General features: G+C 40.7%; 2 protein-coding genes across 2 annotated transcripts; both read left to right on the forward strand.

Moving 5' to 3' along the window:
- The first annotated feature begins 449 nt into the window (after positions 1 to 449).
- Positions 450 to 4,670, forward strand: vgll4l (vestigial like 4 like). Its single transcript, XM_071927868.2, has 5 exons — positions 450 to 602; positions 2,391 to 2,514; positions 2,661 to 2,913; positions 3,528 to 3,609; positions 3,775 to 4,670. The coding sequence occupies exons 1-5, from the start codon at positions 536 to 538 to the stop codon at positions 4,068 to 4,070; spliced, it is 822 nt and encodes a 273-aa protein (XP_071783969.1). The 5' UTR covers positions 450 to 535; the 3' UTR covers positions 4,071 to 4,670.
- Positions 4,671 to 8,411: 3,741 nt separating this feature from the next.
- Positions 8,412 to 16,787, forward strand: slc20a1a (solute carrier family 20 member 1a). Its single transcript, XM_071927847.2, has 11 exons — positions 8,412 to 8,549; positions 10,165 to 10,823; positions 11,198 to 11,338; positions 11,459 to 11,544; positions 11,699 to 11,795; positions 14,154 to 14,273; positions 14,669 to 14,878; positions 15,047 to 15,518; positions 15,602 to 15,787; positions 15,914 to 15,998; positions 16,171 to 16,787. Exons 2-11 carry the CDS (start codon positions 10,475 to 10,477, stop codon positions 16,324 to 16,326), a joined length of 1,902 nt encoding a protein of 633 aa, XP_071783948.2. The 5' UTR covers positions 8,412 to 8,549; positions 10,165 to 10,474; the 3' UTR covers positions 16,327 to 16,787.
- The last annotated feature ends 1,494 nt before the right edge of the window (positions 16,788 to 18,281 follow it).

Here is an 18,281-nt window from a genome sequence, read left to right on the forward strand (position 1 = left end):
GTGCTGACTCCATGGAGAGAAAACAAAAGGCACACTTCAATTTCTCCATGGCTCAGGGGAGAAATCTCCAAAGTTGAGAAAAATATGATTTATTACCACTGGTAATGAGTTTTTGTTATGGTAGTGTCTACGAAGGGAGTGCTGAATATAATAAAAATCTCTGTTGCCTTTAATCACTTTGGTTAAAATCATTAGGACAGAGTTATTGTGGTACTGTGACATTTAGCAATCAGTTGAACTACATTTTCCACCTGAGAAACCTGTGATCACCTTCTGCCTGCAGCACAATAACAACGCTAAGTAAAGGAGAGCATGTGATTGGCCCGAGAGCAGCCAATCTGAATACAGGGAAAGAGTCACAGGGAAGCCACAGCACCTCTCTGCACTCACCTGATACGTTACCTGGCTGAGCTCAGACCCAGCATCTCATTACCTTTCCAATACAATCCATAACTGAGGCTCATTGTGTCCCGTAAGCCCCAGCAGTCAAGGTGTTCCTCTGTATTTGGCTTTACTCAGACAAAGACAAGCAGCCATGGCTGTGGCGAATTTTCACTACATTACGCGGATGAGCAGTGGCTTCAAGGTCTACATTTTAGAAGGTAAGCTTAATCATTGTTTTTGTTTTATTACTTAATTTTGCTCAATAACAGTGAAGACTTGTATCACCTTCACCAGTGGAACTAACTTATATTTCTGCAACAGGTATGCTATAATGTTATAGTTATAGTTATATAGTTATATATTCAGATCCCATGTCATCAAGGCCATTTCGTTTTCATTACAGTGGCTTTTATTATGTCTTGCATGATTTCTGTGTAAATGGCAATAGGAAACTTACAGATGCTTAGACCAATTGCGATTGCGATGCCATTTAAATATAAGATGTAATAAGAACCTTTGTAACTCCATGAAATTCACTTAGTGAAACATGTCAAGTTTCTGGTCAGAAAGAAAAAGTAGATGGATTTCAGATTTTGAGTAAAAAGGATTCACTATTAAAACTTACTGGCTTTCAAAGTACTCAAGATTTAACCAAGATTTTGTACCTTGTTTTGTAACTTTTAAAACCTTGCAGCATATCTGTTTAACCTGCATAAAAATCTGAGTAAATACAGTCGACCAGAGGGTCAGGCAACATGTTCCCTCTACTAATGGGGAAGAAATAACCATGCCTGAGGCATCAGAAAATCAGCATAGGTGTGGTTTTACTTGCCCCCCCTCCACAATGGCACTCTGTCTGAGGGAATAGCTCATAGGTGTTGGAGTGTTTGGCCAGTAGGCAATGTGGATTTGAACGTGGGCTGCAGACTGGGGGTGTGAAAACATTGTGAGCTAATTTTTGTCTTACAATGCAAAACAGATGATCACCCACTGTTGCATTTCTTTATGGCAGCACAGTAGCAGACATCATTGTGATTGGGTAGTTTTTCTTTCAAAGCTTTGTGAGTTTTATTTGAATATAGTTGAAAGAGCTTTGAAGGCTTCCAATTGTCATATCAATGTGGATTTCCAAGTGTGGTGTTAACTGAGGCCCACTATAGAGTATGAGCATACAATCAAAGACTGGGTCACCAGTAACACCTAAATGGTGAACAATAATGCTTCCATTACAGTCTCACACAGCACTGATGTTTTGACTCTATGCGTGACTGGTGTGAAAATGTGCACAGTAATTGCCTCTCCATAAGAGAAGCAAGAGCACTAAGAACAACAAGATGTAACTGAATAGTAGTCCTTTTGCTTTCGTTACATACTATAAAGTGAATAACTTGCACTGATCAAAATGTGGTGGTATCCTAATCATTTTGTGTGTTCTGATGGACTCATAGATTTTAAAGTATACTACACATATCTGTCCTACTCAACACATAAAGGACATTATCACCTGCATGTTGATGTGTTTCAACTTGTTTAACTGCAAAAACTCTCTGTTCACCTCTGAGTTCTCACACAAAAAGTGCTGCCTAATCAGGGTCCTAAAAAACTAAAAGCCATTAGATTAGTCATACTCCATGACAATTAAAATGGCCAATCTTGCTCAGCTGACTATGCAAATAGGCTGAATGCCAACATTATGCAGAAAAACAACATTTACCGTTAGCACTGAATCAGCTGTGTAGTGTTGTAACCCTCACTGATCAGGTACTTCTAGTTCTACCACTTAACGGAGTTTACAATTAACGGTGACAGGATCGTTTTCCCACGATGTCATAGATCAAAACAACCAGTCACTGATCACTGAGTGCCATGTACCATGTGTGTAGCCAAAATCACCAGTACCAACATTTGGTTGTCTGTCTTTTTACCAGTTGTATCTATCTGTCTAATCAACTATCACCTCTATCAAATCGTTCTAATTTTTCCCTATAATATCTTCTGTTTTTCAGGTCAGCCCAACCTCAGAAGCGAAGACAGATACAGACATATCACAAATGATCGGATTCGAGTCCCAGCAGTGTATCCCATCAAACGCAAGCGCAGCCATGAGAGAGGCCTCACTTTGGAGGAAAGGTTGGTGTAACCTGTTTATTCATACTTATAATAATAATTCAAAATTCTAAATAGGCTGAATGAGTCATGTAAAATGGAAATTCTCTTTGTTTGATATTATTAAAGTACTTGTGCCCACAGAGTGATGACATTTGTCTGTGTTTCAGGCGAGAGAGGGCACTGAGCAGAAGCAGTGGTAAAGCTGCCCAGAGAGCAGCGGCGGCAGCACCAGCAGTATTCAGCATTCCACAGAGTCCCACATCCACCTGGAGTCCAACACCCAGCCCCACCAGTCCTCTGCCCAACCATGTGTACTACACACCAGTCATGGATGAACCACTTGCACTCATCAAGAAACCAAGAAAGGAACCTGAGAACACAGAGGAAAAGACTAAAAGCAGTGCTACCAGTCAAATACAGGTAATTCACCAGGACAAATAAGTACTGTGTGTGCCTACTGCAAGTAAAATGCGATTCTGTCAGAGATCACGGATAGTTGGGCTGTCGTCATTTAGGAAAAGTGGTGGTGTGTGGGTCTTTGTAATCTCAATGTAGCCCCAGGCTACCCAGGGCATCTGTATATCTCCCATCTCTATAGCTAGTGAATCCAACTGCGCAGGCATTCTATTCCCAAGACATTTTACAGGCCTATGCTTGTCCAAGCTATGCAATCCAGCCAGATTCGGGAAGAAAATGTGAGCAATGGAGGGAGGAATGCCATCAACAAGACCAAACAGACTGCTCTCTCTTTGACCTGTTTATGCCACCACAATGGGAGTGATCCCGCTTCCACTGGCAAACCCAACCTGTTTAATAAGTTTTCAGATTGTTCAGTGTTCATACTGAACTTTCTACATGACTGTAACTATTATACAGAGGCCATTCAGGGTTAGCCTATATTGGAAAAACTCAATGTAAAATTTGAAGGATAATGAGAAAATGGAAATCTGGTTAGTTGTGTTATGAGGGGAACAACCAACTACTTATTTAGTCTGTGTTTTCATTCAATCAACAATCCATTTGTTCCTTTTCAGATGCGTCCCTCTGTGATCACGTGTGTCTCCTCAATAAGAAACCCTTCTTGCAGATCTGAGGTCCACAGCAGCCACCCATCAGGTCAGTCTCACACTCTTGTCTATCAACTCATTCATCACACTGTCCCTCCTTAAACACTGGCAGTAGTCACACATAATGTAGGTGTCTACACACTCTTATTGACTCATTGATGGTTCATCATGAAGGTGTGTATTTGACTTTTGTCATGCATCCGGTCTATTCCAGTGATTCCTAACTACGACCATGTAGTGGAAGAGCATTTCCAGAGGAGCCTCGGGGTGAATTACCAGCAAGCTCGCTCCCAACAGCTCTCCATCAGTGTGTCTGTGGATGACCATTTTGCCAAGGCCTTGGGGGACAAGTGGCAGCAGATTAAATCCAAGTCTTCTTCCTGTTCCTCCACGCCGCCCAGCAGTCCGAGTGTTACTCACTCCCCCAGCTACAGCCACAGCCCAAATCAGTCCCACAAAGAATCCTCGAGCACTTCATCACCGACTTCTAGCCGCTGGTCTGTCAATTAAAGCAGAAAAGACCTCTGCTCTGAGAGGAGAAATTGGACTTTGTGACTTTTAACATTTCACTGAGTGCAACTCTGCTTTTCAAGGAATGGAAATGCCAAGACTACTGCTGAGAGGGCAGTCTAACAGATGCCGGGCGCTGATTGCTGTCGCATTGGACCACTGTGTGTCCAAATTTAAGAGCTGTTGGTGCAAACAAATGTAGCATTAATTGAGATGTCCTTGTTTTGTTACATTTCTGTCCTCTGCTTGTCAATAGCATTTGAATACCTGAGGTAGATGGTGATATGGGATGATTGGAAAATCAACCAAATAATCCTTTACATTTCTTTAATTTTGTGTCATTCATTTCGTGCTGACAGAATGCCACAATTTCATTGTATTATATTTATATTCTGATACACCTGGGTCCCTTACAGTCTATATGACTAGCCTATCTGCTGTATAATATTGTGCTTACAAGCTGTACACAAAACAGAGACTTTGAAAACTAATGAACGTTTTGAAAAAATGGTAAAAACTCATAAAGTCAAAATATCCTTGAAAGTTCTTGTGTCCTTGTCATTTGTCAAAGTATATTTGTATGGTGTCATTCATATCTGGCAAATGTCTAAACAACGTTCGATGACAAATTATTACTGCATTTCTTTGGTTACACTTTCTTCAGAATAAGACAAGTTGAGGATTGCAGTGTGCATCACATCACCAAAACGAACAAAACCCCATTTGACTGTAGAGGTCGTGAACTCATGTGGACACCTGGTAGAAAGGGGCAGGGTGGTGTACCAGACAACTTAATTTCAGTGGTGAGTCAGCGTGTGTCTGCAGCACGTCCGGTTCACACACAGCATATTAACACAGAGAGCTGTTACCGCACATTCAGTGGAAATGAAATGGACAGATGAGCAACTCTGTCGGGGCTTTTTCCCTGTAAGATTGAGGGAATGTAGGGTGCGTGTCCCAGCAGGCACCAGGGCTTGTGTTCTGACATTCCTGTCTCCTGAGAAAATGACTCTGTAAGATCCTACAGATCCTGTTTGGCAAGGGATAGGAGGGAGGGAAGAGGGGAAGGAAGGGTAGGGCCAATATAGGCCTGAGCATGAGAACCGACCGTGCTCTTCAGTTACTTATTTGCATGTTCTATCTTGTCTAACTTTAAATATGATAGGTAGCATTGAAAAATTTTCCAAAGCTTCCGTCTTTGAAATCACAGTGGGGGTTTTTTCAATTTGCATGCTCTGGGAAATAACCTGAGTGTACTGACAAGTTGGACAGCTTTGGAAGAATATGTTGTAAATCAGGCAGAACGGTGGGAAATAAATGAGATGAATATGATTTTACAAAGCAATGGGAAAGAAAAAAAAATATTGTTTGGTGTCATTGGATGGTTAGATTTGAGGCATCTGCACAAACCCTCTAATAGTGCACAGTAGCTACAGTAGCATGCAGTTCACATGAAGCAGATTATTAGCATTAACCTTGCAAGTGCATACATGAGTAAAAGGTGACCAAATGCTTTTTAATGTGGATGGATATTGCTGATTATTTTCCTACCTAATTAAAGAGTGTTGAAACTGGTATTTCCACTCAGAGTGCATTCTTTATTCAGTGTAACCTGAACAGGGGCATTGATGCCATCTAGAGGCCCTTAGGTAAACCGTTTACAGCAGGCAGTGTCAATGAAAAATGGTCTCATGTTGCATGATGAGCAGCACAGACAAGTGGAAACACTGTTATGAGTGTAATACTGGACATCGTCAGTTGGTGAGGGAGAGATCATGTTTGAGAAAGAGCTAGAGAAAGAGAGAGAGGCTAGAGAAAGAGAGGGAGAGAGTATACCTTGCTTGTCACACCACTAGGGGGCGACTCCTCAATAGGTTATTGTAGCCACACATCTTGGGATTTCACTCTAAAGCTCTAAATCCATTTCACAGGTTATTTGACAATGCTGTTAAATAAGAGGTTTATAAATATTCAATATTCGAATCCAAAATGTCAAATATTGGCTCTCTTCCTGAAATAGTAATAAAGATGGAAGGTGTGTGTGTGTGTGTGTGTGTGTGTGTGTGTGTGTGTGTCTGTGTCTGTGTCTGTGTCTGTGTCTGTGTGTGTGCTTGTTGTAATGAAAGCATATTAAGATTAAATCAAAATACGTGACACTTGACCCTCTGATAGTGTTAGCAAACCATGATGCATAGTATAATTCTGTGAAAAATATAGTAATAATTATATTGTTTGTTACAGATCCAGTTTGATTGTTATTTCCTCTCACTTCAGGACATAACTATATTTCCAATACTGATATCTGCACATACGCTGGACTGCATGTGCAGATATAGGTAGAGTGCTGTGTATAAAATAAATGAAATATGTTCTCTCATTGTCAGCTAGGGGGCACTGTTGTACTGTTGTCTGTACAAATGAATTGCAAGAGGCTGCTGAAGTTATATACTGTATAAGGCCATGGCCATGTGAATGCTAGAGAAAAAAAATTCTCATACTCAAAAACACATTGTTCTTCAGGCTAAAAATGGTAGATAATTACACATGTCAGTGCCTCAAACATGACAGAAAACAACATTTAACTTGGTTCTACTTTAGGAGTAGTAATTAGGTGTGCATCACAATACAAAAAATTGGCCAAGCTTTCTGGGAAAATTCTTGCACTTCACCCTACCTGTCAAAAGACAGATGAGCATCAACAAGTCAGCGAGTATTCTGTATATACTAAAAATACTGCCTCTAATCTCAAAATAACATGGAATGAATGTGTGACTACAACTATGTCTGTGGGGGTCACGGTTTTCCACAGCTACTCAGGACAATGTTCTCTATTGTAGTGCTGTATCAGATTCATTTTCACAGTTCTTCACAGTCCAAATGCTTCTTACTTAAATCAGCTAATATCTTAGATAAATGGTTGTTTGAATAATGTTTGTTCTGTTTACAGGGACACTTCAGGATATTAAGAAACTGGCAGCCTCATTTGGTTTTAACATCTGGCATCCAGCTCATCAAAATAATTAACTGTTCCATCTAAAAGTCAGATGAAAATCAAATGGAGCACCATATGGCCTGTGGAGGCTTCCATACATCCAATGCCACATAAACATTACTGACAAGTGAGGAAACTTTGTCTAGGGACTTCAGTAATGGCCACACAGTCTATTGATAGCCTTTATGTTTATAAAACTCTTGGACCACTTTCAATTTCATAAATCAAAAATGTACCCCAATATTGTGCTTTCTTATTTTTCTGAAGCACATACAAATAGCAGTCCAGGCATTGACCTCTCACCTTTTCTCTTGTTTTAAACAAATTCACTAGTGTGAGTCATTTCCATTTGACTCACTCATATGTCAGAGGTCACAATGTTCCACACAACTGACATTTTTGCACTTCAGAGCGTGACTTGTCAGATGCCATAGATCCCAACCATGTCATCTCACTGCAGACAGGTACTGAATAATGAGTAATGAAGGGGAGGTCATCAGCAGTTTTGGAGGCACTGTAGCATTGCAGAAATGAGCAGATTCTGCTGACTTACAAGGTGCACAGACACTCTGTTGGAATTTCACAGGAAAGAGGCAAGCCATAGTAAATAACAGGTTGATCAGTAACAACGTTTTTGATTTTTGGTTCATGCTCTGCTTGACTATAGCTATAAACAGCTATATACATGCAACAGGTTAATAGTGATTCTCTCATAGTCTGACATAGGAACACTGATTCACTGTGATCGTATTATTGCAGAACAAATTGCTTGTACATATGTGAAAGGTCTTTCATGGTGGGGAAATGGGCTTTTTAACTGATATCCTTTCCCCCAGTGTGTCTGTGCGTGTAATAAGATTTAAAAGGATACTATACAGATGTCACAGCAAATCTATAAACTATTTATATTACCTGTAGGAATATTATAGTGATATCATAGGACATAATAAAAAAAATGCCATAAACGTCACTATAAACGTACTACTGAGTTACTACCAAAGACATCCTATAAATTCATATAGGAATATTATGGGAATATTCAAGTGTTTTTTTCTTTGGGATAGATATAGAAAGAGAGAGAGATTTATTTATTTGGGTGAATTAGGCAAAACATTAGATGTTTGTGTTCATTTGGAATTACAGGTACATTTGCAACCAAGGGCAAAGCCTTCTTCTTAGGGGGAAAAAAAAAAAAAGTAAACTGTAATTATTGTTTCCTGTCAACAAACAAAGCTAAACATTAGCTTTTGGCAGCAGTGGTCTCATGACTGAACTTGAAAGGCGTGTTCACAGCCAGCCCGATATATAAGTCCACGACCAATAGAAGCCTCCAAACATTAGAGGCTTCCGTGAATCACACAGGCGCTCCGCTGAAAACGTCCCGCTCACTTTGCATAGACTGCCGGGGCCGCGTCTCTGCAGATCAGAGACGCACAAGTGCAGTGGAGCCACAGACCCATCGAGAGACCTCCGCTTTGATCTCACATGTGAGTAGCCTATCGACTGCTTTTCTCTATTTCTATTTCTCTTTGTATTCTTCCTCAGTGTGTGGCTGTCGCTCCCGAGCTGCCGGATTTCCATCTTATAAATATTTGAATTATGCAAGAGCAGCTAAGAAGATTAACATGCCACTATTTTCTATATCGATGGCGAGATTGCTCAGAATATTGACCGCAGACAATACTGAATAGGCCAATTATTTGCGCTCCCCTAAATCCCTTTTTGAAGTTTTAAGTGGTTTATTTGTGATTCACTATGCAACTGGAATTTGAAAAGGCTACTTTGAGAAAGAATTATGTAACTCATTACGTGCGTGCTTTTGAATGTTTGAAAGGCTACAGTGATAGATTTACACAGGCCCTAAAGAAAAAGAACTACCATGATTCTGTAATAAATAGATAAAAAAATATACCACAGAAAATCCTATAGAAATACCATAAGAGATTAAAAAGAGTACAATAAAGTCACTATAAACTCACTATTGAGTACCACAGACACTATCAGCCTTTATAGGAACATCATGATGATAACTGTTTGTACACTGCATTATTTATAAAGGTGTCCAGAGGTGGCCAGGGGGGCATGGCCTATACAACTGAAGTGATAGATAAGTCTCACTTCTGCCACCATTAGACAGAGTAGAGTAGGGAGCCAATCAGAGTGTCTCACATTTAGACCAATTAAGACAATTATCTTTTTTTCTGCCAGAGGTTTATTTGATTTAGGCAAAATAATGTAAAGTTTAAGGTCTTGATAAGCTACGGACGGCTGCTTGAGATCCAGACGAGTCTTTAAATGAGTGAAAAACGACTCTATCAGAGATGGTGGATAGTAGGAATATATCTTGAGGTGTTGGTTCTAACTTTTTCATGCACTATCTTCTGGTCTACTGGCAAGTGATCTATTTTCCCACTACTCAATTAGGCTATTTTGCACCATATGGTATTGAATTATGCTAGCCTGGGTTTGGACCGGTTTGGACGTGTTCGTTGGTTGTTGTCTGCTTTTTAATTTGTTGTGTTGTATGATCTGTTGGCTACAAGTGATCTGTTTTGGCATTGTATGTGGTGTGGTAGCAGCATATTGACAGGGATATAGTCTTTTTTTTTGTTGCCCCCCTTAAAAGTCAAACTCCGCCTATGGGTCTCTGCCTGTTTCCTTCATGAAAACAGCACCCTTTGAAGGATGAATAATTTTGTAAATAGCCTAGACAAAGTGCACTACTACTGCCTAAACTGCATTAGATGACTCCAAGGGCTAATCATTCACATTGTGGTTAACTCAGCTGTGCGAAGCCTTCTGTCACAGCAGATAACTGTGGAGTAATGTTACGCTCCAGCAAGTTTAAGTCCAAATTGAATGTGCATCACACCCCTTATGATTAACTTATTACTGTTATACTTTACCATAACAGCTTCCCTCTGCCTTGGCTAACCAAATCATGTCTGCAGAACAGAATGATCCATGCTGTTGCCTTGTCAGCAAGTTTTGGGCCTGTTAATGTCTAACTCAACTTACTTATGGTCCAGTAAATAAGGAGACAGTTTTTTGTTGGTTGCATTCTTAACAACTATCTCATATATTTATATATGTTTCTTACAGCGTGCATCACCAGAGGCTGACTGTCACAATGGACGCCTTTCCTGTCTCTATATCCTGTTATTTTATGATGAAGCCTGCACACAAGCCCTGTATACCTAGATAGTAATAAGTGTTGAGCAACTTTTTCAACTGAGCTAAGAAAGGAGTGAAAAAGTATATATTTTTGTTCATTATCCTTTTAGTGGAGGTAGAACTTTATTTATAAACACATACTACCTCATAAACCACTGTGAAGCCACACAGAAACTGGCTTCATTTAACTTTATTACAATCAGACTGAAATTTAAGATTAATTGGAAGTAATCTGGTGATGGATACTACTACACTAGCGACCCTAGCTGCTGCCACTACTGTGGCTCTGGCTTCCCAGTCGGACATGTCAGGCTACTTGTGGCTGTTGGTGGTGGGCTTCATCATCGCCTTCATCCTGGCCTTCTCTGTGGGGGCCAATGATGTGGCCAACTCGTTTGGCACGGCGGTGGGCTCCGGGGTCGTCACCCTGCGGCAGGCCTGCATCCTGGCCACTATCTTCGAGACGGTCGGCTCAATACTGCTGGGGGCCAAAGTCAGTGAAACCATCCGGCAGGGCATCATTGACGTCAGAATGTACAATGGCTCTGAACACGTCCTAATGGCAGGATCCATAAGTGCCATGTTCGGTAAGTGTTTTTGCACTTGTCACTGTAGTTCAGATACTTATTGGAGGTCGACGGGCCAGATAGCAACAGGTGCATGGAGGGAGGGAGCAAAAAACCCCCCTCCACAACTACAGACAAAATGCCCTTGAGCAAGGCTCTCAGGTCCCAGTTGCTTCCATGGAGTGGCTTACTAGCAAACTGTGACAAGACTATGGTTGTCCTGGGTGTCTTCCAGGTGTGGGTGTGGGCAAGAATGTAAATCAGGGCATTGCTCTAAACAGGAATGGGTTCTTAGTTTACTTGCTACAGAGATAAAGAAATGCAGATATTTGAATGGTGACTCGATGGTGACTGATCTGGTTGAAACTTTAAAAAGTCATGTTTTTGTGCTACAGGCTCTGCTGTGTGGCAGCTGCTGGCTTCATTCCTGAAGCTCCCCATTTCTGGAACCCACTGTATTGTTGGAGCCACAATTGGTTTCTCCATGGTAGCCAGAGGTCACCAAGGGGTCAAATGGATGGAGCTACTCCGCATTGGTGAATAGACTTTGTTTTTTTCCCCACATTTTAGTACAATTTTCTGTTAAATCTGGAATGAGTAGAGCTAAAAGCTCATTATAATCAGTGTTCTTTGAAATATCTTTTGTTATCCAACAGTGGCATCCTGGTTCCTCTCACCTCTGCTGTCTGGCATCATGTCAGGAATTCTCTTCTATTTTGTTCGCAAATTCATCCTGAACAAAGTAAGAATGGGGGTGGAGTATCTTGTAGCTCATCTCTTTTTTATCCATTGCCTTGCTAGTGTATACATGTTTGATATGTACAATATGAATTGATATGAAGGAGTCTTTGGTACGACCCAGACACGTCTCAGTTCTCACACACTGATTTCCACAGGCTGACCCTGTGCCCAATGGCCTCAGAGCTCTTCCCATCTTCTACGCCGTCACTATGGGCATCAACCTTTTCTCCATCATGTTTACAGGAGCACCAAGTGAGTACAAGACACACACACTACACGCATGATTCCTCTGAGGCACTCCATTACTTACTGCACTGCACTAATACAGCAGCTGTTGAAATCCCTGGACCAAGATGAGGTCTGAATAGATGTGTCACTGGAGACACAATGGAGTGTTGATGACTATCTTCTTAGGACAACAGCAGGACGTCTCACATCACACCCATCTTAGCTTCCTTACATTGGCTTCCCATCAAGTTTAGGATTCAATTTAAGGTTCTTGTAATCACATATAGAGCCCTGCATGGTCAGGCACCTGTGTACATCTGCGACCTACTCCATCCCTACATTACCAGCAGGTCACTTAGGTCTTCTGACCAAGGCTTACTGGTTGTCCCTCGCTCCAGGCTCAACACAAAAGGTGATCGAGCCTTTGAAATTGTGGCACCTAAACTGTGGAACGCTCTTCCACTGGACTTAAGATCTGCGGTCTCTGTTGACACTTTTAAAAAGCAGCTGAAGACTCATCTGTTCAGACTGGCTTTTGTCTAGCCTCTTGTGTCTGTATTTCTGTGTGTTTTTATGTCCTTTGTTTTTATGTTTTATTGTTTCTTACTATTTGATGGTCTTATTTTAACTATTTTACTCCTGTGAAGCACTTTGTGACTTTGCTCTGTGAAAGGTGCTATATAAATAAACATTACTTACTTACTTACAAGAGCAGGTGACAAAAAAAGAGGAGTAATTTCATAAATATTTAAACCTCTCAGATCATTATTTTTTTGTCATACTTATTCAACCAAAACAGTTTGGTGAAGATCTGTCCGTAAGGTAAAACCGGTAAGGTCAATTAGGACAACCAATAAAAAGGCTATCCATTAACATGAATTAAAAACAGGATTACAGCAGAATAAAACAGCATAAAATTGAGTTGAATGAGCATCTGAGAGAGATATGGTTATTAAATGGACAATTTCCGCTCCTTTTTGTTTCATTTGCAGGCTTGAACTTTTCAAGAAGTCAACTGGCCTGGGCCCTTCACTGAAGGCTGCAGGCCGGTGTGTGTATGGGTCAAGGAATAATACACACCATAACCCCTGCTATGACAAAATACTGCAGAATGCACTTCTCACACTGATACTCTCACCCAAACACATTTTTTATGCACACATCCAGGCCAACTTCTTTTCTCACAATTTGACATACACAACAATGCAGGAAACCTAAATTTCATTGGCTTCATATAAAAATTATTTTTTTCTGCATACACATCTTAACTGATAAGATGTGTTGCACCACGTCTCCCATCTCTGTTGACGACCTCACTGAGATAGGCAGAGTCAATGTTTATGGCCGTTTTGCTTCATATCCATATTGAAGATGGGGAAAGTATGGCCACACAGCAATTACCTTTGCTTATGTTTGTAGTTAACCTGCCATTGTCTACAATAAGAAACAGGTAAGTTGTCCCTGTAAGGGAAAATTGTCATACTAACCTACCTCAAGTGAGCTAATTCTAGCAAAATATTACTTGGTTCAATTAATGACAACCACAACAACAATTTAGTTAGTTATTCTATTCCAGCAAACATTTTGATGTTGAATAAGTATTGATATGATGATCTGCACAACACTGAAAACCTGTGTAAATACATCACCAAAATGAAAGTTGAGACAATGTTGTTGTTGTCCATAGCTGCTACCTGCATTGTTTTGTGAAATTGGACCTTAAATATCATTCTGATATCAATTAACAGTTTCCAAAGCTGTTTTATTACAATTTCTTTCTGTGTCATAACATCATTGTAAGAAGAATTTGTGTTTGGTTTGACTTGAACTTAAACTTGGCCATCTCCTGCATGTTCCCATCCATGAAATGCTTGCTGGGATGTATCAGCTTTAAAAGCAAAGTGAAAGTGATCCAACTGTCCTTGACAGTGTCTGTACTGTATACATTATCACTGTGCTGCAAGGCCGGTCTCTTTCTCACTATCTGTTTTAAGGAGTTTGTACTCCTGCTGATAAAAGCATACTCAAACATCCGAACAGGCAGTTCACATTTTGCATAACGTCATTATTGCCAAGTCACCTGACCATGACTCACGAGGCAGGGAGGGGCGGGGTTACCTTGGAAAAATGACATTGCAAGGATGTCCTAAGGGGCATGCAGCTGCACTACATGTTCCTGAAATGTTGAATATAAAGTCAAGTGACCTATTAGATGTTACAATATTTCCAAAAATGAATGTGAACTTATAGGTGGTAACTGTTGAGTTATTTTCTCACTACTTTCAAAGGACCAGGCAATAGCATTTATGAATGAATTAAAGAAGAGATAGAGTTTCTCTGGCTCCTCATCTGATGGCTCATGTCCCTCTTCTGTGTGCCTAGTGCTGGGCTTTGACAGAGTGCCATGGTGGGGTACACTGTGCATTTCACTGGGCTGTGCCCTCGTCACTGCTTTGGTCGTTTGGTTTGTTGTCTGTCCGCGCCTCAAGAAGAAAATCAAACGTGAGTAAATATTTCTGTATTTGAGGACTTTCATTCCAAAATACATTTTGGAAAAAACATTTTTACTTAATGGTCAGTGCTCAATATTTCAATGTAGTTCTATCAGCTTTGTAAGCAAAAGTCTTGAGATAGCTAAGACCTTCAATAATATTCAATAGTGGGTTTTATTTTCATGTCATGAATGATTTCATCAGAGTAGGTGTTACATTTTTCAAAAAGTTAATATCACATTTTGGAATGCAAGGCTTTTTCATTTGTTGCATTTATACACCAGATGTGGCTGAAAGCTTATACAGCATGTACATTATTGCATAATGGTATAAGCCTTCTCTACAGTTTGACATACGGCATCTTGCTCCGTCGTACCCTCAGTCTTACACAAGTTTGTACTTTAGGTGAAATGGCTGCTAGTCCTTGTGAAACTCCACTGATGGAGAAGAACTCAAGCAAGCCTGTCCTAGCGGAGCAGCCCTCCAAGCCTTGTGACCCTGAACCCCAGACCCCTCCAGCAGACAGTCAGAAGGTGGCTTTCAGACTCGGGGGCTCAGAGGAGGCTGATTTGGACAGCAATGACATGGAAACCAAAGACATGGATATCATCAATGGTGAAATATGGCTGCCGTAAAACTTATTATTACTTCATTTGTACTTTAAATTACTTGTGTAAATGTCAAATACTTGACCTCTGAGGTCAAATTCATGGAGATATAAACGCAAGTAATTCTGACTAGCTTCACAGATTGAATTTGAATAAAGTATTGTCATTTCCGTAGGGCTGAACGGCACTTTTGGCCCCATGACCATCACCGATCCTCACAGCGGACGGTCCCACACAATTCACAAGGACTCTGGGCTTTACAAAGACCTGCTGCACAAGCTTCACATGGCCAAGGTGGGTGACTGCATTGGCGACAGCGACACGGAAGAGCGGCCCATCCGGAGGAACAACAGCTACACCTCTTACACCATGGCCATCTATGGCATTCAAGGAGATCCTCAATACAAGGAGCTGGACAGCGGGCTGCAGAGAAGATCGAGGGTGGACAGCTACAGCAGCTACAGCTCAGCGGTGACAGATGCGTCCGCGGCCAAAGAGGGGAGCGTCACGCAGGAGGCTGGCATGGTCCTCGCCCTGGAGGAGGACGAGCTGGAGACGGACCAACCAGCCGTCTCCTTGCTTTTCCAGTTCCTCCAGATACTCACAGCGTGTTTTGGCTCCTTCGCTCACGGAGGGAACGACGTCAGGTAGGAAATGAGTGGAATGTGTAAGGAATGTGTGCACTCTCTGCTCGTCCAGAGGACTTACATAAGTCTATCTTCTTTACCAGCAACGCGATCGGGCCACTGGTGGCTCTCTGGCTCCTGTATGAGAGCGGTTCTGTGGTGTCCAATGCACCCACACCCATCTGGCTGCTTCTGTATGGAGGAGTGGGTATCTGCACTGGGCTCTGGGTGTGGGGCCGAAGAGTGATCCAGACTATGGGCAAGGACCTCACCCCCATTACACCCTCTAGGTATGCCCTCCATATGCTACCATAGCTTCCATTCAGTCTCCTTTGATATCTTATGATATAGTCAAAAGAAAGAAATGGGGAATTGTTTTCAAATTATTATTATTAACATATTTTCTTCCAATCTAGTGGATTCAGCATTGAACTGGCTTCAGCAGTTACAGTCGTGGTGGCATCCAATATCGGTCTTCCTGTCAGCACAACCCACTGCAAGGTAGTGGACCTGAATCATTTACAAACCCAAATAGATGAATGGAATAATTATAAGTAGGTTCAGCTTTTTGTGTGTACTCTGAAAGAACTGTGGTCTGGTTTTGAAACCCTTTATAAACCCACTGGGACTGCGATCACGTGTGTTGAGTAACTTTCATGTGTTGTGAACACAGGTGGGCTCTGTGGTAGCTGTGGGATGGCTGCGCTCCAGGAAGGCGGTCGACTGGCTTCTGTTCAGGAACATCTTCATCGCCTGGTTTGTTACGGTTCCTATCTCTGGGTTCATCAGTGCCGCCATCATGGCTCTCTTCATACATGTTATCCTGTGAGCCTCCCACTGTGCAGCTAGCCTGGCCACATAACTTCACCTCCACCGACGGACTACACGGCGCACTACGTGAATAGTTTTTTTGACTGACAATTGTTAAAACTGTATTGATAAACAACGTGTTCCACATTTTTTTTTATTTTTCTAAGTTCTCTGTGCATTCCAAGTTAAGCCAATCATGAATGTGGCCTATATCACTGCTATCAACACAATTATGATCATTATATGATATTATATAAGATGATGTTATGCAACATGACCTGAAACAGGGTGTAAATGAAAACAACAATGTACATGATGACCTATTAACACTGTTCAGACATCCAGAAGTCTGTGATCTCATTATTCTCCTGTGTATATTTATGAAATGGCAAGATGTGTCAAGAATCAAGTAATTAAATCCTGACTGAAAAAAGAACACCTCTCTAAGAACCTATATTGTGAAATAAACATTAACAACTATATTGTGTGTTTTAGTAGTTTATTAGGCTATGGTGAAACAAGGAATTACCATACTGGAAGGGATATAAATCTACTTTGCTCACTATCAAACATTTTTCAACAACTTCATCTCAGAGAATCCTGTTTAGTGAACAAAATACATGTGTGTGTGTGTGTGTGTGTGAACACACATACACACACACATACACACACACACACACAGTTTATACCCTCCTCACCCCACATCAGCATACATTCAAGGTCAAGACGGATATTTGCTTTTTAATGGTTTATTGGGGACAAAATGAAGGTTAAACGCTACCATTACAAGAGAAATACTACTTTAATTTGGGTCAGACGCCTTCTATAATGTCTTCACAATTGTTTTACAGTTACACTTATACTTTGCAACTTGTGCATCACCAGCTTCACTGTCTAATAAATATTTGCATAGAGAAACCCAAACCTGAAATGTAAGTTACAACTTGTAGTTGGCTATTTGTGAACGTGTAAAAAAGAAAGTTGTCCATTGAAGGTGAATAATGTATTCTTTGGCTGGGATAAATAGGCTGACCGACATTCAAAAAAATGTTGTTGCACATGAATTTGATTCTGCAAATGACACACCATTCAAGCAATACACACACACACACATATACACGTCCTACATGATGAAAATTGCTTGCAATTTGCAAACCGCAGCAGAATGTTGGGAGACAAAAGGGAAAATATATTAAAAAAATGAAGATAGATTCTTCAATGAAAATATGACAAAAAGTATGATTTTACATACAATGTGCATCCTGTTCACATTCAGGCCCACATGTACAGAAAAGAAAATCATCAAAGCATGCAGACGTGTTATAAAAACGTCTTGACATCTTTTCAAAAACGTTTCCAGCATCACTGCATCTCAGTCAATATCTATGAGAATTTTGGTTTGAGGCAGCATGGCTCTAAATGACTCTGAGGCTTCATGCTGTAATTTGTGTCCATTTAATTATTTTTTTCCATATGAATATAACTGTATTTATTTAAATATCTATATTTATTATTTCCTATTTGAGATCCTATCACACATGGGCCCTCATATCATGCAGCGCATGGTGAAGGGATCCTAAATGAGAACAGACAAGGGTCTGAGTTATTGATCCAGCTTCAAATCACCATGCTCCTCCAATGTGTGGGTGTTCTGCAGTCTAAGCATTTTCTTTCACCTAATAATTTGCCTATTGATATTTGTAGGCAAAACACATCCTCTTGTTCACATGAGGAGGGAAAGTTATATCGCCCTCTAGTGCTTTTGTAAAGACAAAAAATCTTGACTTCTTCATAGGAAATTACAGTTTGTTGAGTTAAACATGATAAGGATCCCATTAAAAGCCCTTCCTTCATGGATTGTAGTCCTACTCGTTGCTAAAGGCTAAACTGAATTTTCTACAATGTTTTATTGTAATAAATGTTAGCGTAGGCTCTAGTTGGGTAGGTAACTATTTTTCTGATTAAGTTCAGGTT

This window comes from Centroberyx gerrardi, chromosome 8, assembly GCF_048128805.1.
Source record: "Centroberyx gerrardi isolate f3 chromosome 8, fCenGer3.hap1.cur.20231027, whole genome shotgun sequence".
Taxonomy (NCBI): domain Eukaryota; kingdom Metazoa; phylum Chordata; class Actinopteri; order Beryciformes; family Berycidae; genus Centroberyx; species Centroberyx gerrardi.